Genomic DNA, 26,242 nt, shown 5'->3' with positions numbered 1-26,242 from the left:
GTGAAAGTGGGCAGGTAGAATTCTGGAACCTCCCCGACCCTCCGGTGTCTCCATTCAGTCTGTTTGTTTTTTCTGGTGCCCACCAGTTTCTGAGAGAAAGAAAAAAGAGAAATAGAAATTTGTCCCTCCTGTCGGTCTTCTCTGGTGTTGAGAGACGACAGTAAATCGAAGGAATTTACGTTGATTTAGCGGGCATGGTGCCCAAGTCGGTTGTTGCTAGCTCGACCGTGTGCTCCTCTTCTTCCTCCTTCTCCCCTTTCTCCTCATCTCCTCATTTCACGTCAGCCTTAAGACGCAGCCCACTGTGGAGCGCACACCCCAGGGTCTCAACAGCCTGGGTACGGCGATATCGCGCCGTTTGGCCATCCTACGGCATCACCACGCCGGTCCCGGATGTTAACCCACATTTCCCCCTCTCGCAATCTCCATATTGCTTCCAGACGGGCTATGCCCTTTGCGCCAAACGGGCGCCGCGGCCCTTCCCCCCACCGTTCCTCTCTCCCCCATCCTCGTCCTTTTCCGACCCCCTGACCACCCACTACCTAAGTCAGGATAAGAGATTATCCGTTCGGGGTGACTTAGTCCGAGGCCTCAACAATGGCGACGATGCCGTGCTAGTCGCCGATAATTATCTGGCAGTCAATGATGGGGTAGGGGCGTGGGCAACCAAGCCTCAGGGCCATGCCGCGTAGGTGTTTTTTTTTTTTGCCCTTCCCCGAACTTTGTCCTTGCAGTTCAAACCCACCTAATTTCCCCAACTGAGCTCTATGGGGAACCCTTTCCATCTTATATCCTTACGCGCATTGCTGACCATTTCCTCTTTTGGTTAATTGCTCCACATACAGTCTCTGGGCCAGACTACTCCTTCACTTCTGGGCGCTAGAGGTTGAACGCGTCTCCAACACAAGCACGCAGCTTGACCCAATCGGCTACCTGCAACGGGCCTACGAGGAAACGATCCAGGCGACCAGCTCCGCGGGCCAGTGGCTGGGGACGACCACCTCGGTTACCGCCCTGTTGCATTGCACGCGCGACCATGCCGGCAACGCGAACCCGCTGCTGTATGTGACCTGTCTCGGCGACTGCAAGATCTTCGTTATCCGGCCCCGCGAGAAGACGATCCTCTTCCGGACGAAGGAGCAATGGCATTGGTTCGACTGTCCCATGCAGCTGGGCACCAACAGCGTCGACACCCCGCGGAAGGACGCGGTGCTCAGTAAGATCGACGTGCAGGAGGGCGATATTGTGCTGGCCGTCTCGGATGGCATCGTGGATAACCTCTGGGAGCATGAGATCCTGACCACCGTATTGGAGAGCATCGACAAGTGGCACCAGGGGCGCCACGACAACAAGGAGATCGAGTGGGCGCCGCCGGAGGTGTTGGCCCACGAACAGATGGTCTTTGTCGCGAGGGAAGTGCTCCGGGCTGCGTTGGAGATTGCGCAGGACCCGTACGCGGAGAGTCCGTACATGGAGAAGGCAATCGATGAGGGTTTGGCGGTTCAAGGTGGTGAGTCTGCTTCCTTCTTTGGGGGAATTCTTTGTGCTGGCGGTGTTGCTGACCCTGATCCAGGGAAAATGGACGATATCAGTGTCGTGGTCGGTGCATGCAGGAGGAGAGACCGGTGAGACTGTTTTCAGCATTGGAGTAATTTGCATAAAAGAATCCACGGCATGCCGACTACGATGGCGTCGGCTAATAATTTCGGTTCTCATACTGGGTTGTCGTGCGTGACTGCGCTGGCTCTTCAGTTTGATATCGTGTTGGCAAGGTCAGCGCTCAGTTGCGCTACGGCAACCCTTGGCGTTCGATGGGTGTCTATATGTGTGGCATAAGGGACGGTGTATATATTGCATGGTGATGGGCTTTGATACCACTTGTTGTTTAGTTTTCTGGGGGACGACAGGGCAGATCACGATGTGTGCTTTTCTATGCTTTCTTTGGAGATTCAGATGATAGACCTACACGTATTCTAATCTGTGTTTTCACATGATGGATTGGCAAGATGATTAGATGCTTCCTTAACTCATAGCCCGCGGAAGTCACATCCGGAACCATTTGCTGTCTTATGCATCGTCCCCTATGGAAGGAAGAGGACTGGACATAGCTATCCTGATTATCAGCTACGCGCTCTATCAACTCAAGGTCCTATTACTGCATCTCATGTCTCCAATCTCAATTTGATCATGAATAACTAGTTACTAAAAGCCGTTAGTAAGCGAAGCACAGACCGCATCATCCCCCCAGCACACTCCGCCCGGCAGAAACACCGGCAGAAAAAAGTTTCGGAGATCATATCGAAGCAAGCGCAACATCGAACCACCTTCATCCGACCAATCGCACCACTACCAAAATGAGGGCCAAACGTTCCAAGAAGTACCGCAAGCTGATGCACCAGTATGAGCTCACATTCGGATTTCGCGAGCCATACCAAGTTCTAGGTAAGCTTTTGCTTGACTTGGAGAGAGGGCCGATAAGAAAACGCCTTGCTCCGCCAATTAATCAATCAAGTAAGAAATTGCTAACAATTGTATTCCTATCAACAGTGGATTCGAACTTCCTGCGCGCGGTGCACAGTTTCAAGATGGAGTTGATTCCGGCGCTGGAGCGTACATTGCAAGGGAAGGTGAAGCCGCGTAAGTTTTGACTTGATAGACTCTCACGCATACTGTATTGCTGTGCAGCGTGTGATAATCGAATGATTCGTTGCGATTGTACTGATCTTTTTTTTTTTGGCTGGGTGATAGTCCTCACGAAATGCTCTCTCGCCGCCGTCATGGCCAACCAACCCCTCCACCCGCGCACCAACAACCCAATGCGTCCGCACTTCCTGCCCCCGCCGACGGAGGTGCCGCTCCGCCACTGCTCGCACAACGAGGACTCGACTCCCATCGACGAGGTCGAGTGTCTCCTGTCGCTGCTGTCGCCGACCACGGACGTGAAGAAGAACAAGGAACACTACATCCTCGCGACGGCGGACGCGCCGGCCGCGGCCGAGAAGGAGAAGGAGCGCGCCGCCGTCGCTGCGGGCAGGAAGCGCAAGCGCGGGACCGACGACGAGGCGGAGACTGCCATCCGCAAGTCGAGGGAGCTGCGCCACGGCGCGCGCGCCATCCCCGGCGTGCCGATCGTGTATGTCAAGCGGTCTGTCATGGTGCTTGAGCCCATGAGCTCGCCGTCTGAGGGTATCCGTGAGGGTGTTGAGCAGGGGAAGTTCCGCGCTGGGTTGAGTGAGGAGGCTAGGAAGAAGGCTGAGGCGAAGGCTGCCGTTGCTGCGTCCGGAGAGAATAAGAAGGGCGGCGACAAGAAGCCTGGGATGAAGAAGGCTAAGGGCCCCAATCCGTTGAGTATGAAGAAGCCCAAGAAGCGGACGGCAGAGGATGCTGGTGCGTCTCGGCCGAAGCGCAAGGAGGCTAATGCCGGGGAAGCCGCGGAGAGGAATGTGGAGGTGGCGGAGGGCGGCGCTGAGGGGGATGCTGCAGCTCCCAAGGCGAAGCGCAGACGTCGCCATCACAATAAGGGCGCCAAGCAGGATGGCAATGATGCCGGCGAGTCCGTTGCTGCCGCGGCGGGTGACGCCATGGAGGAGTGATCTGCTTTTGTGCTCCGGTTTATGCTTTCTATTTCCTATCATTCATTTGTATGGCGTTCGGTTGGGATGAAAGAAAAAAGTGCTGTGTCCATATATTGTATGAGCAGTGAGTTGTATATCCATTCTTCAAATCGAAACAAACTACTTTCGAGACATGAGAAACGAGATAGAGAAGGAAGAACCTTAATCTCGACAAAAAACCAGAAAAACAGCAATAAACCCCATGCCCAACGCCAATCCCTAATGCAATGTGTGTTTAGCGTACAGTACATATCCCTTCCACCCCTCCCAACGTCACCATCTTCATCATGCCCCGCTCCAACCCAACAATTATTTTCCCTCCGCAGCAGCAGTCGCAGCAGTCGCCGTGGTATTCAAAGCCGCCGAGGAAGGCACCCCCTCCAGCACCTTCTCCTCCGCCCAGATCTTCTCAATCCGGCGACGGTTCTCGCGTGCCTGGTCGCGGTTCTGCTTCGCGCGCGCATACCGCTGCTCCGACAGACACTTGTTGACCTCGCGCTTGATGTCGTTGCAGTTGCCCAGGGCCTTGTGCAGGAAGCCCTGCGCGTGGCATTCGTCCAGAGCGGTCATGATTTCCTCGCAGTCTGGATTTTCGGGGAGTCTTTTGTTAGGTTTCTAGATTTCATGATAGGTGGGTTTGCGACTTGGGGGGGGACGACGTACTGATGTTGTAGGGGGTGTGAAGGTGGGAATGCATTTTGATTGAATTGGATTTCTTGCGTCTGGTGAGTTATGGGCTGGGTTGTTTCTATTTTGTGGTTGATGGTATAGAGAAGCTGAGCAATGAGTGACAATGATTGGCGTTTCTCGACTTGAATGGATTAGATCGATGGATGGATGAATCAAGCCACTACTAAACCCAGCGGACCGAATGGCCGGCCGGGATTTGATATCAAGGCGGTGAAGACAGAGGGGATTCTGCCGGGCGGGGAACATTCCAAGGGAAAAAAAAATTAGATCCATTGGGATTTCGAGGTGATTGTTGATTGCATTTGATTTCCTAGATCTTTTGCATTGTTGGTGGTTAAATTTGCTCTTTATATACGGGAGTGTCTTCAGGAGATAAATATCGATCTTATCTTCGAATTTGTGGAATATACTTAAGGGTTTTTTTACCTGATTTCCTTGTCGGGGTTTACGCGCGGAAGTTCTTATCTATTTCCGCCCTTTTTTTTTTTCGTCTTGGATATCCTTCTTTTCTTCTAACGACATATCCACGACTCCCCCATATTCATCATGTCGTCGATGATTACCACCTCTGCGTGGGTGCGACGCGGCGTCGCAGCCCAGTTTCCCACGAAATATGAGATCAACGAGGAGGAAATGGATCGCATATCGAAGCTTGCCAAGATGCAGCTCGAGGAGGCTCAGGGTGATTTGAAGGCCGCGCAGGAGGACGAGGCCATGGAGGAGGATCAGAAGGAGGGCGCTGATGATGCTATGGAGGATGATGAGAAGCCCGCGGAGGAGAAGACCGCAGAGGAGAAGAAGACTGTCACTGAGTAAGTCCTATCGTATTGATTCTCGTGTCCTCTCAATGAAGCGATGCGCAGGATGGCTAACCAACGGACTGGCGCTTGCAGCGATGATGACCTAAAAGAGTACGATCTCGACCACTACGACAGCGATGAGGTCGACGAGGATGGCGAGAAGTCCACCATGTTCGGCAATGTCAAGTCGCTGACTTATCATCAACCCAACGAGGAGGATCCGTACCTGGTTATGCCGCCGGAGGAGGAAGACGAGGAGAGAGAGGAGCTGCAGATCATGCCGACGGATAACCTGGTTCTGGCGGGTAAGGTTGAGGATGAGGTCGCCCACCTCGAAGTCTACGTCTACGAGGACGCCGCCGACAATCTCTACGTGCACCACGACATCATGCTGCCCGCTATTCCTCTGGCTTTGGAGTGGCTGGATATCCCCGTCGGCAAGGTCGCCGAGGGCCGCACTACGGGGAACTTCGTCGCTGTCGGAACGATGGAGCCGGATATTGAGATCTGGGATCTCGATATCGTCGACTGCATGTACCCCAATGCCATCCTGGGCCAGGGTGGAGCCGACGCGGAGGGCAAGAAGTCTAAGAAGAAGAAGCCCAAGGCCAACGACGAGTACCACATCGACGCTGTTTTGGCATTGGCCGCCAACCGCCAGCACCGCAACCTGCTGGCCTCCGGCTCGGCGGACCGTACAGTAAAGCTGTGGGATCTGCAGACCACCAAGTGCGCCAAGTCCTACTCTCACCACACCGACAAGGTCTGCTCGTTGAACTGGCACCCCACGGAGTCTACGATCTTGTTGACCGGTAGTTACGATCGGACTGTGGTGGCGGCAGATATGAGAGCTCCCGACTCCAAGGCTCGCTGGGGCGTGGATACGGATGTCGAGAACGTGCGCTGGGATACTCACGACCCCAACTACTTCTACGTGACGACGGATGGCGGAATGGTGTACCGCTACGACGTGCGCAACATCCCCGCCACACCCAAGGACTCGAAGCCCGTGTGGTCGCTGCAGGCGCACGACTCGTCCGTGTCGGCGTTTGACATCAACCCAGCTATCCCTGGTTTCCTGGTTACCGGATCGACGGACAAGCAGGTGAAGCTCTGGAACGTTGAAGACAACAAGCCCAGTATGGTCGTCTCGCGCAAGTTGGAGGTGGGCAAGGTCTTCTCGACGTCCTTCGCACCGGATGCCGACGTAAGTTTCCGCCTGGCCGTGGCCGGCAGCAAGGGCGTGGTCCAGATCTGGGATACCTCCACCAACGCGGCAGTGCGTCGCGCATTCGTGTCGCGTATGCCGTCCTTGGAAGGTGAAGTGAAGGAGCGTATGGTGGGCATGCAGCCCGATCAGGATGAATCGGATGATGATGATGCTGGACAGGAGGTTGGCGCTGGGCACGGTGGTGATGGCTGGGAGTCGATGGACGAGGATTGAACACAGAGGCGGAAGACGATGATCGACACAAATTACGTCGAACCCAAAATTTATGAGAATATCTAGATAGTTGCCGTGCTGCTTTTGTCGTTTCTTTCCTTCCATTTTTTCTTTTATTGACCTGCAATGAAAACGTCACGATACCCATTCAGAGGATGATGCGAACTTAGTGAACTACTGAAATCATGAAACTGGAACTAAGCGCGGAAGGGCGGCCTCACCCAGGCGGGCAATGATCGGCCGTTTGACTTACCGAAAACAGACATCGCCTGGTGCCTCAGGTGAGTACCAATCACATGGCGTGCCTGGCCTGGGCTCATCCTCGGACCACCAATTCAGCAAAGTTTGACGGACTTGAAGACTCCGGCAGTGGACTCGGTGGTACTTTTGTGTGGCCGTCCGGCGAGTACTCTGTACGTTCTATCACCTGCAATGTAAGGAATGAATGGACGGAGCCGAGGGTACTGATCAACTCAGTCCGGTGACGCACTTGAACAGTCCTGTACGGTATGCGTGACAGACCACAGCCGGCTACCTCGATCGAGACAAAGGAATCTGATGTAGAGATTCCGAGCCACCACTCAGATGTATCATCGATCCATCAATGCAAAGACGACTTCGCTTTATCGGTGGAAAAAAGATATCCACACTAAAAAAGCACAGGTCAACTGAGAACCAATCTAATTGTAATTATTAAGTTGGCCCAGCTGTGGAGACGCCTGCTCGCTCCTCGTCCCGCTGGGAATCTCAAACTTGGCGATGGTTCTCGCCGACTTTCTGCCTGCATCCTCATGCGGAACCTACATCATTCATTCAGTCGGGGGCTGGTCCGGCCGGCGACATGAGCTGTGCTACTAGCATGAGATGGATCCGAGGAAGCTGAAAAGGCTAAAAGTAGCCAGACCAACGAACTGGTGCAGGAGAAAAGGAAAACAAGCAACGTCATGCGGTCGCCCATCCGTCACAGACTTTGTCCAGGTGAGACGGCAGTTTGTTTCATCCCCACCGCTCAGGGCACATGGCGGTTTCCAGGAGGCCCGCCGCCATGCCTTTCCTGGTCCTGAAGCCGAGTGGGCTGGCCATCCCGCTGTTTGACCACGCCCGCTTGGGCTTAGAGGACCCCATTCAACTCTTCAATCATCGTCCCTGTCGACGTGGGACGTGGTACTGCACACCACCTACCCGTGGCTCTGTGTCGATAAGGTCGTTTGTCCCTAGATTCATTTTGGATCTAGCTCAAAGCTGGTCTCGCCATGGCATCTCGGGTCTACCAGGGTCTTCAGCCCCCTAGATGCCTGAAGTAGTGCTTGAAAGCATGAACGGAAGACCTTAGGGCTTGACCGTCTGGCGGTATACAGGAGTCAATCCTGCGTTGTACATGGTCTATATGTCATGCTGAGAAATTGAGCACACCCCACCTCCGACGCCTCACGAATCATTGGCCACCGGACGTAGCACCTTCCGTGACCTGTTCGGTTCTCTGGAATATTATTGACGGAGGGACGAGGGAATGAATAGGATTAAGGTCGAGACTATTCGATCTTAGCAGCAAATCGCAGCGCACGACTAGCCGCGCCTGACTTGCCTGCTCTACCCGTCGGAGCCCCGGAGCGAAAAAAGGCGAGTACTGGTCGAAAGGTTCCTACTACTTAGGCAAGAAAGATGCAGTTCGTTCGAGGAACCTCAATTCTTGGGTTCTTTTCCTTTCCCCTCTGCTGTTGCTCGTTCAATAAATCAAATCCGAGTTCTCGGAAGGAACCGGTGGTTGAACTGAACCAGACTCCGATCGATTTCCCACAAAGGGTGGTGCGAACAGTTGGAGACGCGAATTCTTCTTTTTTCTGGAATCTCCATTGTTCCCTTTACTGGGCCTGAGCAGCGCCAATTGTAAGTCGAACCACGGGGGGACAAAGGGCATTAGAAGGAAGCAATTGAATCTAACTGGGCCGAGGGTTTGGCGCAGGGCTTGATTATCCACGGGAGAAACCACCGATTTGATCTCCCGAACAGCCCAGACTTTTCTTGCGAGGTCAAGTGGAGAATGAATGCGCTGAGGAAACACAAGAGAGAATAATACGGTAGAGCAAAAGAGAAGAGAGATCTTCCCCTCCTTCTCCCTCAAAAGTAGTGACTAGTGACTGGACTTTTGCCTCTTTCCCTTTCCCGTCTGTCCTCTCTCTCTCTCCTCTCGTCTCATCTTTCTCCTCTTTCTTTTCTTCCTCCTCCTCCCTTTCCCTTCCCTTCCTTTCCCCTCTTTCTTTCCCTTCTCCATTCCTCCCTGGGGGATATTCGCCGTTCCTTTCTCATACTTTCATTCTTACATCCTCCTCGATCGGAGAATCTTGGATCCCCTTCCTTCCTTTTCTTCCTTACCTTACTTTCATACCCTGAAAGGCCTTTTAATTCTGCCTTCTCCGTGGCGCGTCCTGGTTGTCCGCCCTGATTTACTCTGTACAGTTTGGTGCTGCTGCTGCAACTCGTTGCCCCCCTTGAGTCGCGCAGCCCATTGTTTCCGAACAACACCCCCATTCAAACAACCATTTTCTTCCTTTCTGCTGTGCACGAATTATTCTGGAAGAGAATACAAAGCTTTCAACAGGGAACTTCTCTCCGTTCATTCGATTTGATCCCAGACACAGAAGCGCTCAGTCGTATCTGATAACGGACATACCGGCAATCGATCTTCCATTCCTTCTAGGTCTCCGCCACCCCGCGATCATCCACCACACCTTCCGGATCTATTCCGCACCAGGCGAGTGGCACTTTCGCAAACGATATACCGACAAGAAGGCCTCTAAAAATAGGAGACAACGTTTATAGCAAGTCAAGCATCCTCTTACCGGAAGTATCAGGCAACACAAAACAAATAGACCTGCTGGTCCTGCTGGACAATTGACCCTTGTCAACACCGTCCGATTATCCGATTATCCGATTATCCGCCTGCTTGCTGTATAGATCTACTACCGTCATGTCGACTCTCACCAGAGCTTTCACCAGGCGCAGCAAGCGCCCCGAGGTCTCTGCGCCAATGCCTTACCGAGAGGGGCATACCAAATTCAGTGCAGGCACTATCAACCGAGGCAAGATTTCTGCGCCCGTCGAGTTGCTGTCGACCACGAATATGCTTGCCTACAATGCACCGGACCTCCACTCTGCGACCTCCTCCTCAACATCCTCGATTCAGTCGCCGGATGACTCCGATTTTTCCTTCACGCAGCGAAGCTTCGGGTCGCCTGTCACAACGCCGGGCGAGTCTCCCATTGATGCCGATCCCGCTCCTCTATCGGCCTACTTTCCGAAACGCTCGGCGACTGTCAGTAGCCACACTCCTCGTTCATCGACATCCACTACGGCTTCGGCGGAAGCACCTTTGGTCCCCAAGCGGGCCCTCTCCCACACGAAGCGCTCGCATCAAGAGCTGGCCCGCAAGCGTTCTGTGTCGCGGCTTTCACCTCCGCCGTTGAATTCGATCCGCAGCACGCCCGCCACCCGCCAGGGTTCCGAGACCTACCACATGGAACCCCATCCTTTCAGCAAAGAACTTGAACAAGTGAATGAAGTCGTAGAGGAGTTTGGCGGGACGCGCGTGCTGGATGAGGAAGAATTGATCTTGCGAGACAAGGGGCTGATGAAGTTCACCGTCGATGAGTATCTGGTGGAAATTGAAGATCTTTATGGCAGCATCTTTGATGATCGGCTCGGCCCAATCGCCTCTGGCACTTGGCTTTAAAGAGTTGGCACTTTTGATTGTTGTTACATTTCTCCTTCCTCCGACGGCGCTTTCCTCTTGGGACTGGTTTATCCCTCTTCTCGAATCAGGTGTTTGCCTGTGTCATGACCCACTCACATTCACTCTTTTAATGTCTTGTCCTATAATCGCCCTTTGAACCTTACATCCGCTATATACCACGGGAGGATTTTGGATCTCTTCCCCCACGTTTGTTTCCTCTTGATCGCTGTTGGTCATTGCTGCCATGTTATAGCAATGCGTATATGTTAGATAGAGCTGCCAGCTTGTTTTCCTAAATGCGACCATGGTTTCTATCTCTGCGCATCAACCATGAGGTTCCGGTCAATTGCAGTCTGTTTTTCTTAGCTTGGGAATATCATTCCGAATGCGAATGACTATTGATATCAAGTGATGTGTAGAAAACGTCCAGATGTAGATCTCATTTTGGGGGGAGGATTGTTAGATACTATAAACGGAGGACCGAAAACAATGTTACCCAGATAGGCAAGATCTCAGGCGCGAGGGTCACGCGCTAGTCACGGGGGCAGCGGCCTTAGGCTCCACAGTCCGCCCCACACTCGAAAATTTCACGCTGTGTTTCTTCGACGTCTTCTCCGCCTTGCCTTCTTCAATTCATCCTATCCTCCCTCTCCCCTTCCAGCCCTTCTTCCCCTCCCTGTTGAAGTCTGCCTGCGCACGCACCCACGTTTCTTTCCTTCCTCTTGCGCCGTGTGTGTCTTTCAATGGATGGATTAAGGTACTCATCTCCCTGATCAACACCCACGTGTCCATCATCTGTAGCAACGCGCCAGGATCATTGAGCGACTCGCCTTCAGCCGTGTCGTGTACATCGCGCTCCAGCAGCCGCCCTCTGACCTGTCGACAGCTCCCGTCTGTCATCTCCCCCACGCTGAACAAGCCGTCTATTTCTCCATCCTGAATGGAGCCCGGTTGCTGCCGTTCCAACTTCTGTTCATTCATCCTCCCATAGAAATAGCAGTTCGGTCATGGTCGGATCCATTGCCACCGCCTCGCGCAGGCCGTTGCCCAATTCTTCTAAGATGCTTGCTAAAGCGTCCCCCGTTCCCATATTGAAAACACCCAAACGAGAAAACACTGTCATTGGCATAAAGCGCAGGATGGAGGACGACGATCTCTCCCTGTCTCCGTCATCGTCGCTGACGTCTGAGACCGAATTTAACCCAAGTCCTCGCAAGCGGGCTAGAGTCAAGTTCGAACCGGAGGTGGAAATGCGGGAACTTCCATACTATGAGAGAGCGCCTGAACGAGAGTCGAAACCAGAAAAGAGTGCCTCGGTTGTACGTGAGGAGGTGCGCAGGGCCATCCAACGGCATGTCTCTGGCACTGACAGTGAGGCGTACGATCGGATCAAGGAGCTCTTTTCGGTGGACCCTCGGCGCCCGGATGAGGACCACATGCTTCTATCTGATGTACCTACACCCACGTCTCTGAGATATCATCTGATGGGTCTTTCGTCGAACGTTGCCACGCTAGATCGCAGTTGCAACGGGCTGGTCCAAGCCGTGCTGAATAGTGTGTGGCTCGGTCGCGACGAGCCCTATATCAGGCTGTATATACGCTTCCTTGGTAATCTTGCTGCCGCCCAGGGCATTTATCTGGGACCAGTGCTCAAGATGCTGGTTAATTACATGGGGGAACTTCCCAAGGACACGGGCAAGGTGCCGGGCTACGTCCCCGTGCCAGCGTCGGAGATCTACATGCGGATCCATATGGCCCTGCGCTATCTCATGCAATTGATCCCTTCTGGCAGTGGATCGCTATCCCCTATCTTGTCCATGCAATTTCCTTTCGACACGGATTCCGCCAAGGCCAATATTGCCTACACGAGCAACTTGCTTAAGATCAGCAGCTATACGCCGGAGCTGCAGGCCGACATTCTAGCTTTGATCACAGAGAAGGTTGTCAAGATCGATGTTCAGATTCAGGTAGATCTGGAAGAGATCGAAGACGAAGTAGGCGAGGATGTTCTGCGCGGCGTCTCGCCTGAGGCTATCATGGCCGACGATGACGATGACGACGACGATGATAACGCTTCCGTCCTGAGCGATGAGTCTGTAGACGACGACTCCCAGCGTGTCAAGACGGTCAGAGACAACATTCTCAAACTGGACGGCATGATCGATTTGTTGTTCGAGTACTACGCACCAGCCTTCACATCGGGTACCTTCCAAGATAAGGAGAATGCTCTCGAGCTCTTGCTGAGCCACTTTCAGACCATCATTCTTCCTAACCACCGCTCCCGCCATACTCAATTCCTTCTCTTCCACTACTCCCAAACATCTCCGGAACTCGCGGAACGCTTTGCCTCCACGTGCATTCACACCATGACCAACAGGAGGCAACCGGCTATCTTGCGTCAGTCAGCTGTCGCCTATCTGGCCAGTCTTGTCGCGCGTGGCGCCCATATCTCTGGCGAGATGGCGCGGGATGTGTTTGATTTGTTGGGTGCGGAGCTGACCAGCTTCCGTAACGAATTCGAGGATACTTGCCGAGGACCTGACCCCCGACGCTACGGTCTATTCTATTCGATCTCACAGGCATTGCTGTACATATTCTGTTTCCGCTGGCGGGACCTGACGACAGCAGCGATTGAAGGTGACACGCCAGAGCAGGTGGAGGAACTGGAGCCGGAAGACATCACCTTCCCACCTTCGGTCAAGGAAGTCCTTCGTCAAACCATTTATTCGAAGCTTAACCCGCTCAAGGTGTGCTCGCCTGCAATTGTGACACAGTTTGCCCGGATGTCTCAACACTTCAACTTGATGTACGTGTACAGCATTCTGGAGACAAACAAGCGTGTACGGATCTCGACGTATCGCAGTTTGTCTGCGATGGCGGACCCGCGCTTCCACCAAGTGGAGCGGGAGATTCGTGCTGGAGACGACATCGGCTATCAAGCGGACTCCTATTTCCCCTTCGATCCGTACCAATTACCTCGCAGCCGCCGCTGGTTGGAGGGTGATTATGTCGAGTGGCGAGGAATTCCGGGCTTGGATAATGATGATGACGACTCGGACGACAGCGAGGCAGACGACGATGATGTGTCCGACGACGACTTGAGCGTCGGCACCGAAACTGATGATGATATGTAATGGATGAACCAAAAAAAGTGTTTTCTGGTCCAGGACACAAAAAAAAAAAAAAGCAAAAGCGCTGATTCTGTGTTTCTTGTGCTTGGCGAGCCCAATACCCTTTCGCTCTAAGATTATGTTTTTCGACCTTCGTCTATCACTTTTTCTCATTTCACCTCTTCCGTTCTAGCCAGCTGCTCGAGATCTGTGTCTTGATTTGATTTCACCTACTGCATGGGATTTCTTCTGAGTGTCTGCTGTCTGTGATTGCTCGATGTCCTCCTCTGCTACGTTATGGTGGTGATGAAGGAGATGTATCATGTGGGGACGATTTTGGTACCTATCTACGTCTCGGGTCATTCCATCTACATAGCCAAATGAATGAGTTACCAGAAGTGAACACCATCTCTAGTATCATATCGCCGGAATGGCTGTAGCTCGTCTGTGTGAGTGGACTGGATGGCTTACCGAGTTATGCCAATGACGAACTGGACATCAGTTGAATAAACCAAAACTATCTTCTGACCTGATCATTACCCCGCACAGCTGCACTGATCTCATTCACACAGCAATGCACCAAATCGAGCTGCAGACATTTTACGATTGATTCTGATACCACATGGACAACATTATCTAGAGTGAGCAAGAATGGTGGTGTATAGCAACCACTAGCGAACATCTCGAATTGACGAGTTTGAAATGTCTCCGCTCCTGTTCGCAAAGGGTTATATAACTCATTTGCACTACATCAGTCATCAATTGCCCGGTTAGCTCAATGGTCAGAGCGTCCGACTTTTAATCGGAAGGTTGCGAGTTCGACCCTCGCATCGGGCGGTTCTTTCTTTTTTGGTTTCGTTTTTTTGTCACTTGTTCGGCAAGTGCGTTGTATGTTTTTGCCCTCTCTCTTTTGTTTCCATGCATGCCCATCTGTCTATATCATCGAGACACCCAGCATGACCATTGTGCCATGCGAGTGAGCATACCCTCCCTGGAGACGATGATTGCCGCCAACTCCTACGCTGTGCGAGGATCGGACAGTCTGCATCCACACCCGATGGCCACCACCACAGCAGCCGGCGGTGGGACACGGTAGAAGGGGAGAAAAAGGTGTGCCTCATGGACAGCACGGGCGGGAGGGAGGGAGGAGGTCTAGAAGCGCTTGTCTCACTGAAGCATTTAACTCCGGGCTGTGTTATGATTTCAAGGGTCCTACTCATCTTTAGTATAATGCCGTCCGTCTCATATCTGGAATTGGTTTTTAAGGACTGTGCGCAGGTCCTTCAGGGTTTATTCATAGCCTTAACACTGCAATCGAACCCTGTGCTAGCTAGAAATCCAGTAAAGAAGCAGACTCTATCTGTCACTCCCTTCAATCACGACTCCTTCCCGGTTCGAGATCGAGTTCAACAATTCCCGTACATTTCACACACCGGACAACGCTACATATACCTGAAGGTGAGGCAAAGTTATCAACCAACGCCCCGTTGGCACAATTGGTCAGCGCGTGAGACTTTTAATCTCAAGGTTGTGAGTTCGAGCCTCACACGGGGCGAGTGTGTTCCTTTTTGTCTCCCGTTGCTTTTCGCACGCGGTGTCTTTCTTTTCCGATAGTATCTATCCATTGCAACTTCTGATTTGCATCACCCTCTGTTATTCTTCAATCATGCCCGATTGGCACAATGGTCAGCGCGTGAGACTTTTATATCATCCCCTCCTTGAATTCAATGAGGGATATATGGAGATCTCAAGGTTACGAGTTCGACCCTCGTATCGGGCGGGTTTCTTCTATTTTTTGGGGGTCTTTTGGGGGTGTTGATTGTTGATTTGGTTGGGTTGGTTGGAGTTTGGTTATATATTTTCGTGTCTGGGAGGTTTCCTGATGTTTGGGATGGGAGGGTTGTGGGTGGTGCGGAATGCTTGTACTTTGTGCTGCGTTGCCGGAGGGCCTTGGTTATATATTTCCACGCCGCATCTATTATTCAATCTGAACATCCATGGAGGGTGTCTTTCCTCCGTAGTGCAGCTTGCTTCCCGTTACACATTATAAATGGTAGTAGTAACTTCACATGTTCTATCCCCCCTAAGGTCATAGACATGGTCCCCGCGAAAGTCAGCACACTGTCGCAAAGCGAAAGACGCTGAAGCACAAGTAACAGATTAGATAGTGTTTCTGCAAACAGGATCGACAATCAGCAAAACCTTCCTCTCTGGTCCCATCAAGGCAGGTGACCCAAGCCATCGCCGGTAGACACCTCAGATCCTCACGGTGACCGACATATGAACAGAATGCATGTCGAAGGAACGAACCTCTTGGACTGCGACCACCGTTATGGAGCGAGATAACTGGATGGAGCCTGTAGACGAGCGGGCTGTCTCTGTTGTTCATTCTGGATAGGTATGAGGGCCGCTTGTTGTCCGAGACACAAGAGCCACGGCTGGTGAGAGCAGCCGCGGAGAACAAGGCATTGCGTTGCCGGGGTAGGCTCGTAATAGCCTTGACTGCTGGACTATTTGCTCAACATCGATCGTCGAAGATATCCATAACATTCATGTTCGTCATAGATCTGGCATCTGAAACGCCGACTCTACGTTCTCCCGTACCTATGAACTTATCCTCATCTAGGTATGCTCCAGAAGAACTCCGAGAATTGGTGGATTCAGTAGGACGATTGAACATGCGATAGTGCATTACAGCAATAGCGTTATTTTTTTGCTTTTCCTTTCCGTATCCCCCCTCCTTTATTCACTCCCCTCTCGCGTCAACTTCTTCTTCTTCCAGGCTGTTTGTGATCAGCGATGCAAGGATGACGGAGGTGAATCATTGCCTGGGTTCTGCGATGCTTTATAGTGCCGCCCGAGCATTACCATCATCCCAGGAGGTGGGTAAGCCGGCCAGCCAGAGCCATAGAATCGAGCCCGGTTGTGTTCAGTCATGCAAAAGCCCGTAATCAAGTCCAATACGAGTGCTCCTGGTGCTTGCTGACTTCCCCAGTCCTGCTCCCTCCCCCCCCCCCTTCCTCGCAGCCGTAATGGCGTTTCGCATATATTGGCACCCATGGCAAGCCTGGAGGGAAGACAACGGCACACCATGACAACCACTTGTCATGAATATAGATGTATTCTATGTATTCTACCCCCCTCTGTCCCCCCACTCTCCAAATCGGTCCCCAACTGGAACCTCCTCAAAGTCACACCTTATATCCGCACACCGAGGAACGTTTAACTGGTCGAGATATTATTGTCATAATCCTCGCGGCAAGTATTCTCCTCAATCATCGACCTCAGAGCGTCCCTGCCACAACAAAGGACGAACCAGTCTCAACTCGAATGAAGACCCGGAAAAGTAGACCACCCATGGCACGCCACAAAACGTAAGTCGCCCAGCAGGGACGGACTTCTGTCCGGTCTCTAGGTACGAAGAGAAAGATATATTACCGGTAAACCGCAGCCCATGAAAGAGATTAGTATGACCAGCCTACAGAGTCTGATGAGGTTTGGTGTTAGTACTCTACCTTTATGTTGAAATCATACCTATCACCAGATAGGCCTAGTCAGGCCCCAAAGAAAGCGTCGCCGAAAGAGCTTTCTGCTTTCGGGGTCAAGGCAACCAAATACACCAGGTGGAAACTGTAGCCACGCCCTAGGGCACAAGGTGCAGCGAGCTACCCTGGAAGTAATTCAGTGATGCGGGGTGATCCAGGCTAGTGACTTCTGCCACCGAGAATAGTTTTTTGTTTGTTTGTTGTTCTGTTGCCTGTTTTTTTTTTTTTTTCTTCCCTTGGATGGATGTATGAAAACGCAGGAGAGGACAAAAGAAAGATGGCAAGGAAGGTGATATGGAAGGTCGAGGATGGAATAAGATTACACAAACATGAATACTTGACAGGAATGGGAGGTGGAAGGGGAGAGAGAGAGAGAGAGAGAGAGAGAGAGAGAGAGAAACGAGCTGGGGCCTGGTAAGTGAATAGTTACAGCACCGCTCGAGAAAAGTGACAGAGATAGATGTGTGAGTTCTTGCCCTGGAGCTTAAAGGTGGCAGCTTTGGATATCACAGATGAGCTATATCGAGGGATGTCAAATGTCATAGCAAGGGCGTGATAGCGCGACCCGGAGGGCGCAGTAATCACGATAAGCAAACGCCGAGTATATATCTGCTCTACGACTTCCCAAGAAGCCCCGAACTTCAAAGCCACACAGCATAAATGCAGTAGATGGAGATGAACGAAGCAACACCCCCCAAGCCTGCCACCTCTCCTGCTCCTCCACCCACAACTGAGGCATTGGAAGTAGACGAGACCCCCCAAGCCCGCAGCAAGCTCCGGATCGCCTCAATACTCGTTGCACTCTACGTACAGTACTCACCCAACATCCACACAGATCAACCAAACTAACATCCTATTAGCTCGTACTCTTCATTTCAGCCCTCGACCAGACCATCGTCGCAACCTCCATCCCCACCATCTGCGCTGCGCTCCACTCCGCCTCCGGCTACACCTGGATCGGCGGCGCATACCTGCTCGCCAACGCAGCCACGGGCCCGATCTGGACGCGATGCAGCGACATCTGGGGTAGAAAGCCAGCGCTACTGAGCGCAGTCGCCATCTTCGGCATCGCCAGCATCATCGCCGCGCTCAGCACCAGCATGCGCATGCTAATCGCCGCCCGCGCGCTCCAAGGCACAGCCGGCGGCGGGCTGATCCAGATGGTGTACATCACGATCTCAGACCTCTTCAGCATGCGGCGACGAGCGCTGCACTTCGGGCTCATGGGTCTGATCTGGGCCGTGGCCGGCACGACAGGGCCGCTGATCGGAGGCGCCCTGACGCAGCTGGCGACCTGGCGATGGTGCTTCTGGCTCAACCTACCCGTATGCGGCGCAGCGCTCACCCTCCTGACCCTCTTCCTCGACGTCCACAACCCACGCACCAGCCTCTCGCACGGCCTCAAAGCCATCGACTGGCCCGGCACCGCCTGCCTCCTGGCCGTCTCGCTCCTCCTCCTCCTAGGCCTCGACCTCGGCGGCGCAAGCTATCCGTGGTCCAGCGCGCGCATCATCAGCCTCCTGGCCGCAGGCACCTTCATGGCCGCCGTCTTCCTATACACGCAGCACCGCCTCTCCAAATACCCACTGCTCCCCCTGCACCTGTTCCAGAGTAACCGGACCACGCTGCTCGCCCCCCTGGCCCTGGGCTTCGCCCACAGCATGGTCGCCCTCGGCACAGAGTACTACCTCCCGCTGTACTTCCAAGCAGTGCAACAAGCCTCCCCGCTGCGCAGCGGCCTCCTCCTCCTCCCGCTAATGCTCACCGAAGCCGCCACCGACATCCTGGTCGGCGTCCTCATTCACCGCACCGGCCGCTACCGCGAGATCGTCTGGGCCGGCGCCGCGCTCCTCACCCTCGGCACCGCCCTGCTCACCCTGCTCGACGTAGATACCCCGCTCGCGCGCGTCTTTGGCCTTCAGGTCCTCGCTGCCCTGGGCACCGCCTGTCTCTTCCAGACCCCCATGCTCGCCGTCCAAAACTCCGTGAGCCCGGCGGAGGCTGCCTCCGCGACTGCTACGTTGGGCTTCGTGCGTAACCTCGCCACGGCGCTGTCGGTCGTGCTCGGTGGCGTGATCTTTCAGAATGGTATGCAGGCGAGGCAGGCGGGGTTGGCGGCTCTGGGGATACAGGGCGATGTGCTGAAGGCGTTGTCTGGGGAGGCGGCGGCGGCGAATGTCGGGATTGTGCGGATGATACGCGACGAGAGGCAGCGGAGAGCAGTGCGTGACGCGTTTGCGGGTAGTTTGAGGGTCATGTTTGCGTTCTATGCTGGTGTTGCGGGTGTGACGGTCGTCGGGGCCGCGTTTGTGAAGCAGAGGAGGTTGGCGACGGAGCATACGGAGGTGAAGACTGGGGTGCAGCATCTGAGGGAGCGGGGTGGGGATGGAGTGGTGGCTGAGTGACTGAGTGAGTTGTGTGGAGGGTGTTGATGTTGCAGTGGGAGGTGATTGTGTAGATGTGATCGGTAGGAAGTCGGATCTGGACGAACTAGATTATATATGAACCACGGGCTTCTTTCTGCCACATCCAAAGTCAGAAGATATCATTCAGTACATACGGAACTGTGCTCGCGCTCAACACCTCTACCTGTACAAACGATGTGCGCAGATGCATAACAATATCAAAACCGCCAGTGACGCCCGCGCCAACCATCCCCTCCCCAAAAGAATGACAAATACTCCAGGAAAAGAAAGACATGAAGAAAACCCGCTCATCGCTAATGAGGTGGAGTGTTGGACCCCGTCTGTGGTATGCACATGCGTGTATGGATACGAATACGGCTATTACTCTACTCTCTTTCTTGTTTTCTTTCTTTGTGGTCTACGAATCGAAGATACGCTTCATAGCGGCACAGGCCTCCTGATAGAGGATATCGACCCTCACCTGATCGCGGAACGGATTGGGCGACTTGTCCCAGCCATGCTGAACCTTCTCGATCATCATGGCGCGCACGTGCTTCTGGATCTTCTGCAGGCGGCGCACGAACACCTGGCCCTCGTTGAGCAGCATATCCCACTCGCAGATGTAGAGGAAGATGTCGCGGGGGAGGGCGTCGGCGAGGATCTCGTCCGAGGCGCGCACGGGCGAGGCGTAGGGTGAGCGGCGGTCGGTGTGGTCGGGGAGGTAGGCTTCGTCGAAGAGGTCGGTGAAGAAGGCCGGCAGGGTCTTGCTGGGCATGAGGCTCATGGCGCGGCGGTGGTCGCGCGATTCCTCGAAGTCGAGGATGGGATACCAGCAGAAGAGGCCGACGATGTTGAGCTCGGTGGAGGCGGACTGCACGAGGTGGTGCGACGAGTCGGTGTGGATCACATGCGCCGAGGAGTTGTTGGAGTCCAGTTGGCTGAGCAAACCTCGGAGCCGGAGCGGCACGGTTACCGCGAGATTGCCGCCCGCCGAAAACCCGCTGAGCACGATCCGCGAGACGTCTAGACCCAACTCCGCAGCGTGCGCTGCCAGATACTGCAGTGCGTGCACCCCGTCATCCACCGCCGCCGGGAATGGATGTTCGGGCGCGCGCCGGTAGCCTACGCTGACAACCACGGCCCCGACGTCTGATAGGATGCATTGCGCCCAGCGACTGTCGTCGGTGGCGTGGCCCAGGGTGAAACCGCCGCCGTGGAAGTTGACAACCACCGGCAGGCGGCGGCCCTCTTTTTTGGCGGCCTGGTAGTCCTTGGGGCAGTAGAAATGAAGGTGAACGCGCGCGGAACGGGGATCGGACTCAGATGAGGGGAAGGAACGGCGAAAGGTTGGACGAGACGGACGGGGAGGCAGCACGTCGTGGATAAACATGCCGATGCGCATGAGGAACCGCCAGAAGATGGCCTGGACATACAGCCACCAGCGGGACGAGTGAGCCATGATTGGCGGGGTAAGAATTCAAGCATGCACGAAAAGAATAAAGTTATGGGGATGGATATGACCAGAGATGAAGAGAGGGGGAGGGGGAGTGTGACTGAGTGAGTAGTAAGTGAGTTAGTTGAGAGAGAATGAAGGAAGTTGGGTGAGATTGGGAAGGATACTGATGATCAGTTGATGCCAAGCATGGGGCGTGATGCAGGAAGGAATGGCAGCAGCGGGTATGAGAGACAAGATCAACACAATTGATAGAGTGAAGTAATGCAGAGACAGAAAATTGGCAACATCCCACGAGAACTGGAAAGGAACTCAAGTCTTGGATCACATCATAGTCTAGGAAGATTCCGGTTTTGACAAGGGGGATTGTTGGAGGTTTAGGGCTGAAATGGCAAGCAAATTGGAGAAAGAAAGGGAGAAAAAGGAAAGAAATCGCCGTTTCTTTCATCATTTCCCGCATGACATCATATTGTTTTGCCTTTCCTTCGGCCTCGGCGTTTGCTTGCTTCGATTTCAGCAACATAGTGTTGTTTCCTGTACAAATAACTGTTTTCATTCGCGGCTTGACTTCCCCTCCTCTTTCTCCCTTTCCTCCTCTTGTCTGTGCTTATTTCTTCCATCTGCTTGCTTGCTTCTTGCTTACCTGCTTGATTCAATTCCTGATCCACCCGTGGTTCATCCGAATTGAGTTAAACAACCTATCTGGTGAATGCCTGGACCCTGGTTGGGCCCCGAATCCTTCCCTTTGCTTTCCTCATTATTAAAGCGTTGACTGCATTCTCTCTCCTCCTGCAGTCTGCCCAGCCCCTCCTTCTAGTCCCTTCTTATCTTCCCTCTTCCCTCTCCCCTCTTCCCCCTCCCCCCTCCGTCTTCGTTCAACTTCTTCACTCTACCTCCCCGCCAAAGCATTCTCTCTTCTCCCCTAATACCTCCTCCCCTCTCCCATCTGGGAGACACCCCTCCACCCATCATGTCGATTAAACGTGCCCTCTCCAAAATCAAAACCAAGTCTACGCCCGGGGATGATGGCCACAGTACCCCCTCCACTTCCCTCTCCCCGCGTCGCAGCATCTTCAGCAACATCCTGCGGGATCGCGACTATGTTTCCTCCTCAGATGACGTATCCGATGACTCCTCCCCCACGGGGAGTATGAGCAAGAACCAACAGAAGCGCCTGGCTCGCAAGCAGCGCAAGGAGAGTTCCCGCCTCAGTGAGGATACCCGTAACTCGGAAGAGTCGGATATGCGTCACAAGGAAGAGATTGCCAATGCCGCCCGCGAGGAAACCGCCGAGATGAAGGCCCGCTACGGAGAACTCCCTCTCATGCAGTCTCGGACCCGTTCGAATGAGAAGCGAACTAAATTCGATGAGATCTCTACCTCGCTTGTGGGCCAGGAAGTATACTTCACGGCCCGCCTGCATATCATCCGTCGCATGAGCGCCAAGTTGGTCTTCCTGGTCTTCCGCCAGCAATTGTTTACCTTCCAGGGTGTTTTGCATGATGAACCCGGTGTGGTTTCTCTGGCAATGGTCCACTGGGCCGAGCATCTTCGCTTGGGCAGCATTGTACGGGTCCGGGGCGTTGTCCAGGCCCCTCAGGTCCCCGTATTGGGCTGCACCATCCATGATGTGGAAGTTGCCATCAAGGAGCTGCATCTCGTTGTCCGTCGTGAGGAGCCGGTTCCCTTTAGTGTCTACGAGGCCGAAATTCAAACTGCCGAGGAGGAGCGCGTTGAGGGTCGTCGCAGTCGCATTCCCGACAGGACCCGCCTGGTCAACCGTCTGCTAGACTTGCGTACCCCCACCTCCCAATCCATTTTCCGAATCCAGTCCGCCATCGGAAATCTCTTCCGGACCGCTCTCGATGAGCAAAACTTTATTGAGATCCACACCCCCAAGTTGCAAGGCTCTGCTACGGAGTCTGGTGCCAGTGTATTCCATGTTCAATACTTTGGTCGCGATGCGTTCCTGGCCCAGAGCCCGCAATTGGCTAAGCAAATGGCCATTGCCGCGGATTTCGGCCGAGTTTATGAGATCGGTGCGGTGTTCCGTGCGGAGAACTCCAACACCCACCGCCACCTGACGGAGTACACGGGCCTGGATATTGAGATGGCGATCGAGGAACACTACCACGAGATGCTCGAAGTGCTGGATGCGGTCATCAAGAACATTTTGGAGGGCGTCTACCGCCGCTTCCGCCGCGAAGTTGACACCATTAAGCATCAATTCCCATCTGAAGATGTCGTCTGGCTGGAGAAGACCCCAATCCTCCGATTCGCCGACGGTATTAAGATGCTGACCGACTCGGGCTGGCGCGATGAAGACGGCAATCCCCTGCCCGAGGACGAGGACTTGAGTACTCGCGACGAAATCCGCCTGGGCGAGCTTGTCAAGGAGAAGTACGGCACCGATTACTATATCCTCGACAAGTTCCCCACCAATGCTCGTCCCTTCTACACTATGCCTGATCCGGACGACAACCGGTTCACCAACTCCTTTGATATCTTCATTCGTGGCCAGGAAATCGTCTCCGGTGGCCAGCGGATTCACGACCCACACATGTTGGAGGAGAACATGAAGCGCGTCGGCATCAACCCCGATACTATGGAGGAGTACATGGAAGGTTTCCGCTGGGGCGCACCGCCTCACGCTGGTGCTGGTGTCGGTCTGGAGCGTTTGCTGATGTTGCTGCTGAAACTGGGCAACATCCGCTTGGCCTCGCTCTTCCACCGTGATCCACGCAGCTTCCCTGCCAAGCCACCTATGATGCAACTGCGTCACCCCGAATCATCGACCATTGATCCGCCATGGGTGCGCGAGAAGAAGGCCAGTGTGGCGGAGAATGAAAGCGAGCTGCAACCCATCGAGCACCTCATTGCCAACTATGGCGACGCTACCTCTACTTCCTGGGGCGACGAACGCTTCAAGATCTGGCGGGACATGGGCACCGGAGCCGCCGTTGCCTACGTTTTGAGCACTAACAACTATGTGGTTATTCCTGGAAACCCACTCTGCGACACCCGGCAATACCGCCAAGTGATCATCCAGTTCCTGCAGTGGTTGCGGCGCGAGACCAAGTACAAGCCTGTGTGGCTGCTATGCTCGGCTGAGGTGGAAGCCGTGCTGGGTGAACGTCTCGGTTGGCGCACCTTGTCCTGCATTGCGGAGGAGCGTGTCGACCCTTCGCGCAACATGGCCGTGGCGGACGGCGAGATTGCCCGCAAAATCCGGCGCGCAGAGAACGAGGATGTTAAGGTGGTGTCGCTCAAGTACGGAGAGATGGTGTCAGATGAGGTGCGCGAGAAGATCGACCAGCGCCTTCAAGACTGGCTGAGCAGCCGCAAGGGCACCCAGGTGCACTTGTCGGAAATTCGTCCTTGGCGCGACCCTGAGCACCGCTGGTATTTCTATGCCGTGGATAAGTCGGGCACCATCTGCGCCTTTGTGACACTGGCCACCCTCGCGCCCGCGCACGGCATGCAGATCAAGTACAGCTTCGATTTCCCGGGCGCACCCAATGGAGTGATCGAGTACATTGTCACCCAGGCGATCCAGACGGCTGCTGCCGCCGGGACCAAGTCTTTGACCTTCGGTGCTGGCGCTATGGCCACTCTCACCCCAGGGCACAACCTGAAGGGTCCCAAGATCAAGATGCTGCAGCACACTTACGACACGATCGCCAAGCAATTCGGCTTGGTCCGCAAGAGCGAGTTCCGGGCCAAGCTGGGCGCCGAGGACGATCCGCTTTACATCGCCTATCCCCCGCACGGCATGGGCACCAAGGGTATGCGGGCCGTGCTTCATTTCTTCGAAGATTAATTTTCTTCTAGAGAAAAGCTATCTTTCCAAGACACCGTTGGATGTGCCGGTTAGAGGATACGTTGCTTTGACTTCCTACCCTTAAAGATGGTATTGTCAGTTCTCGGTTGTTGCTGCTGCCTTTTCACTATTCCCCCTGATGTTTGGTATTTGATTGCTCGATCTAAACCCCCTGATGCCGACTTTCGTTCCGATTTAATTCATGATACATAATTGTGCTGTGATAATAGACGCCCACATGCCATGATTGAATGATCTTGATGTTGTTTTGTTTTATTGAATGTACGTTGCCTATGACTATGAAGATAATTCCACACGCCCCTTTTCATGACATCACGTCCAATAAGATTAGATTTTTTCCAAATGTAACAAACAAACTCGACGCTATCATGGCACAAATCATAACCAATATATACACACATAAATAGATAAGGCTATATATAACCGCCCTCCCGGAAATTATAGAGATTACTGCACCTTCTTCGCGACCGGATCCCGGCCCTCGTCTCCATCCTGTTGCTTCTGTCCCTGCTCATCCTCCGAAGCAATTGTATCAACTACCCTCCCCAACTCCGCAACCACCCACCTACCCACCAAAACCGCCCCCACAGCCACGACAACCACCCACGCAGCAGTAGGCACCAGACTTCGCGGGAAGATATTCCCAAGGTACGGATCAAGAATCACATCCACCAGGACGGGGGGTACGTTCGCCATGAGCTCCGGGTCCGTGGAGAAGTAATCCGCCGCGGCGCGCACCCGCAGAAACAGCACCGAGTCCGCGATCGGCGCCGTATCCTCGACGATTGGGCTGTTGTCGCTGCCACTCCTGCTGTTGCTACCGCTGCCGCTACCTCTGCCGGAGTGTCGTTTGGAGAGAAGACCGTGGGTGTATTGTCGGATACTTGGCTTTTTGAACACGCGCCGAGCTTGTTCGTCTAGGTCTGAGAGGAGTGCCAGGTCGTTGTCTTCGTCCGCTTGGTGTTGTTGGTGCGCTAGGCGCGCGGTCGAGTAGGTTGTTATCGCGGCTAGGAGGTCGGCGGTTTCAAGGGCTGTGGGGAGGGTGTAGGTTTTTAGGTCGAAGGTGGTTGGTTGCTTTTTTTTCCCCTCTGGGTTAGTTTGTGGTGGTTTGATGGTCCGAGGTGGGATGGGATGAGAGGGGCAGACGTACAGTGGCTAGCCAGCATATTCGGACTTCGTACCGTTTACCAGGTACGAGGTGCTCGAGGAAGAACCATGAGTCTGTGCCTGGGGAGTCCGGGGTCGGGAAGGAGGCATTGAGCTTGGTCCGGTGGTGCGAGTACGCGTGGGAGGGCGAGAGCCGCGGGAGGCCTAGGTCGTCGATTGGGGGCATGAGGTTTGGGATTAGGGTCGGGGATGGCGCGAGGAAGATCGTCTTTTCGACGTTGGCCGTTGTGAGGGGTGCCAGGAGGAGGAGGGTCGTGAGGATGAGCGGGATGAGGGGGAGCTGTTTGCGCGGTGGTAGCAGGTGCATTTTGGTGGTTGTTCGGTTGACGACTATTATCTAGATGAGCATTGTTGGGCTGGTGAGTGGGTGTGAGGCTGATTATGGTCTATAGATTGTCAGTTTCGTTGAGAGGGAGCTGGGTGCATGCACGCGTACATACATA

The 26,242-nt window shown here is 54.0% G+C and overlaps 11 protein-coding genes and 3 non-coding genes across 14 annotated transcripts; 11 read left to right on the top strand and 3 right to left on the bottom strand.

Moving 5' to 3' along the window:
* On the top strand, positions 1-1,970 carry BO97DRAFT_391113 (protein phosphatase 2C). The gene is made up of 3 exons (XM_025693808.1): positions 1-688; positions 846-1,510; positions 1,574-1,970. The coding sequence occupies exons 1-3, from the start codon at positions 195-197 to the stop codon at positions 1,627-1,629; spliced, it is 1,215 nt and encodes a 404-aa protein (XP_025551252.1). The 5' UTR covers positions 1-194; the 3' UTR covers positions 1,630-1,970.
* A 353-nt stretch (positions 1,971-2,323) lies between these two features.
* On the top strand, positions 2,324-3,612 carry BO97DRAFT_470642 (rRNA-binding ribosome biosynthesis protein UTP23). Its single transcript, XM_025699965.1, has 3 exons — positions 2,324-2,442; positions 2,548-2,637; positions 2,749-3,612. Exons 1-3 carry the CDS (start codon positions 2,355-2,357, stop codon positions 3,591-3,593), a joined length of 1,023 nt encoding a protein of 340 aa, XP_025551251.1. The 5' UTR covers positions 2,324-2,354; the 3' UTR covers positions 3,594-3,612.
* A 60-nt stretch (positions 3,613-3,672) lies between these two features.
* BO97DRAFT_391109 (COX assembly mitochondrial protein) lies at positions 3,673-4,453 on the bottom strand. Its single transcript, XM_025693807.1, has 2 exons — positions 4,278-4,453; positions 3,673-4,198 (listed from the first exon to the last, which is right to left on the bottom strand). The coding sequence occupies exons 1-2, from the start codon at positions 4,309-4,311 to the stop codon at positions 3,924-3,926; spliced, it is 309 nt and encodes a 102-aa protein (XP_025551250.1). The 5' UTR covers positions 4,312-4,453; the 3' UTR covers positions 3,673-3,923.
* Positions 4,454-4,692: 239 nt separating this feature from the next.
* Positions 4,693-6,658, top strand: BO97DRAFT_443480 (rRNA-processing protein PWP1). Its single transcript, XM_025698369.1, has 2 exons — positions 4,693-5,116; positions 5,198-6,658. Exons 1-2 carry the CDS (start codon positions 4,851-4,853, stop codon positions 6,546-6,548), a joined length of 1,617 nt encoding a protein of 538 aa, XP_025551249.1. The 5' UTR covers positions 4,693-4,850; the 3' UTR covers positions 6,549-6,658.
* Positions 6,659-9,263: 2,605 nt separating this feature from the next.
* BO97DRAFT_70665 (uncharacterized protein) lies at positions 9,264-10,329 on the top strand. Its single transcript, XM_025701005.1, has 2 exons — positions 9,264-9,300; positions 9,369-10,329. Exon 2 carries the CDS (start codon positions 9,517-9,519, stop codon positions 10,276-10,278), a length of 762 nt encoding a protein of 253 aa, XP_025551248.1. The 5' UTR covers positions 9,264-9,300; positions 9,369-9,516; the 3' UTR covers positions 10,279-10,329.
* A 600-nt stretch (positions 10,330-10,929) lies between these two features.
* On the top strand, positions 10,930-13,781 carry BO97DRAFT_405804 (rDNA-binding RNA polymerase I transcriptional factor). The gene has a single exon (XM_025695278.1). It carries the CDS (start codon positions 11,418-11,420, stop codon positions 13,410-13,412), a length of 1,995 nt encoding a protein of 664 aa, XP_025551247.1. The 5' UTR covers positions 10,930-11,417; the 3' UTR covers positions 13,413-13,781.
* Positions 13,782-14,152: 371 nt separating this feature from the next.
* On the top strand, positions 14,153-14,225 carry BO97DRAFT_t154. Its single transcript has one exon. It is a non-coding gene; the product is annotated as a tRNA-Lys (tRNA).
* Positions 14,226-14,869: 644 nt separating this feature from the next.
* On the top strand, positions 14,870-14,943 carry BO97DRAFT_t155. The gene has a single exon. It is a non-coding gene; the product is annotated as a tRNA-Lys (tRNA).
* Positions 14,944-15,056: 113 nt separating this feature from the next.
* BO97DRAFT_t156 lies at positions 15,057-15,168 on the top strand. The gene has a single exon. It is a non-coding gene; the product is annotated as a tRNA-Lys (tRNA).
* Positions 15,169-17,659: 2,491 nt separating this feature from the next.
* BO97DRAFT_310513 (MFS drug transporter) lies at positions 17,660-19,320 on the top strand (the record flags this gene model as incomplete). Its single annotated transcript, XM_025691216.1, has 2 exons — positions 17,660-17,740; positions 17,794-19,320. Coding segments are annotated over 2 exons (1,608 nt in total), but the record flags the coding sequence as incomplete, so codon positions are not given.
* A 102-nt stretch (positions 19,321-19,422) lies between these two features.
* BO97DRAFT_405803 (alpha/beta hydrolase) lies at positions 19,423-21,167 on the bottom strand. The gene has a single exon (XM_025695277.1). The coding sequence runs from the start codon at positions 20,795-20,797 to the stop codon at positions 19,757-19,759; it is 1,041 nt and encodes a 346-aa protein (XP_025551245.1). The 5' UTR covers positions 20,798-21,167; the 3' UTR covers positions 19,423-19,756.
* Positions 21,121-21,658, top strand: BO97DRAFT_70636 (uncharacterized protein). The gene has a single exon (XM_025701004.1). The coding sequence runs from the start codon at positions 21,250-21,252 to the stop codon at positions 21,553-21,555; it is 306 nt and encodes a 101-aa protein (XP_025551244.1). The 5' UTR covers positions 21,121-21,249; the 3' UTR covers positions 21,556-21,658.
* Positions 21,659-24,961, top strand: erdS (aspartyl-tRNA synthetase, cytoplasmic). The gene has a single exon (XM_025701003.1). It carries the CDS (start codon positions 21,762-21,764, stop codon positions 24,609-24,611), a length of 2,850 nt encoding a protein of 949 aa, XP_025551243.1. The 5' UTR covers positions 21,659-21,761; the 3' UTR covers positions 24,612-24,961.
* Positions 24,962-25,079: 118 nt separating this feature from the next.
* Positions 25,080-26,106, bottom strand: BO97DRAFT_391087 (uncharacterized protein; the record flags this gene model as incomplete). Its single annotated transcript, XM_025693806.1, has 3 exons — positions 25,080-25,409; positions 25,533-25,706; positions 25,783-26,106. 3 exons carry the CDS (start codon positions 26,104-26,106, stop codon positions 25,080-25,082), a joined length of 828 nt encoding a protein of 275 aa, XP_025551242.1.
* Positions 26,107-26,242: the final 136 nt, after the last annotated feature.

This window comes from Aspergillus homomorphus, assembly GCF_003184865.1.
Source record: "Aspergillus homomorphus CBS 101889 unplaced genomic scaffold BO97scaffold_19, whole genome shotgun sequence".
Classification (NCBI taxonomy): domain Eukaryota; kingdom Fungi; phylum Ascomycota; class Eurotiomycetes; order Eurotiales; family Aspergillaceae; genus Aspergillus; species Aspergillus homomorphus.
Note: the sequence above shows the minus strand (reverse complement) of the source record. Positions and strands in the feature narration are given on the sequence as shown.

Coding starts and splice junctions, on each gene's coding strand:
- BO97DRAFT_391109 (XM_025693807.1), bottom strand. CDS start 4,311: ATGCATTCCCACCTTCACACCCCCTACAACATCA. Junction 4,199..4,277: donor TCACACCCCCTACAACATCA/GTACGTCGTCCC, acceptor CCGAAAATCCAG/ACTGCGAGGAAATCATGACC.
- BO97DRAFT_391113 (XM_025693808.1), top strand. CDS start 195: ATGGTGCCCAAGTCGGTTGTTGCTAGCTCGACCGTGTGCTCCTCTTCT. Junction 689..845: donor AAGCCTCAGGGCCATGCCGC/GTAGGTGTTTTT, acceptor CTCCACATACAG/TCTCTGGGCCAGACTACTCC. Junction 1,511..1,573: donor GGGTTTGGCGGTTCAAGGTG/GTGAGTCTGCTT, acceptor ACCCTGATCCAG/GGAAAATGGACGATATCAGT.
- BO97DRAFT_443480 (XM_025698369.1), top strand. CDS start 4,851: ATGTCGTCGATGATTACCACCTCTGCGTGGGTGCGACGCGGCGTCGCA. Junction 5,117..5,197: donor GAGAAGAAGACTGTCACTGA/GTAAGTCCTATC, acceptor TGGCGCTTGCAG/CGATGATGACCTAAAAGAGT.
- BO97DRAFT_405803 (XM_025695277.1), bottom strand. CDS start 20,797: ATGGCTCACTCGTCCCGCTGGTGGCTGTATGTCCAGGCCATCTTCTGG.
- BO97DRAFT_70636 (XM_025701004.1), top strand. CDS start 21,250: ATGACATCATATTGTTTTGCCTTTCCTTCGGCCTCGGCGTTTGCTTGC.
- BO97DRAFT_405804 (XM_025695278.1), top strand. CDS start 11,418: ATGGAGGACGACGATCTCTCCCTGTCTCCGTCATCGTCGCTGACGTCT.
- erdS (XM_025701003.1), top strand. CDS start 21,762: ATGTCGATTAAACGTGCCCTCTCCAAAATCAAAACCAAGTCTACGCCC.
- BO97DRAFT_470642 (XM_025699965.1), top strand. CDS start 2,355: ATGAGGGCCAAACGTTCCAAGAAGTACCGCAAGCTGATGCACCAGTAT. Junction 2,443..2,547: donor CGAGCCATACCAAGTTCTAG/GTAAGCTTTTGC, acceptor TCCTATCAACAG/TGGATTCGAACTTCCTGCGC. Junction 2,638..2,748: donor GCAAGGGAAGGTGAAGCCGC/GTAAGTTTTGAC, acceptor GCTGGGTGATAG/TCCTCACGAAATGCTCTCTC.
- BO97DRAFT_70665 (XM_025701005.1), top strand. CDS start 9,517: ATGTCGACTCTCACCAGAGCTTTCACCAGGCGCAGCAAGCGCCCCGAG.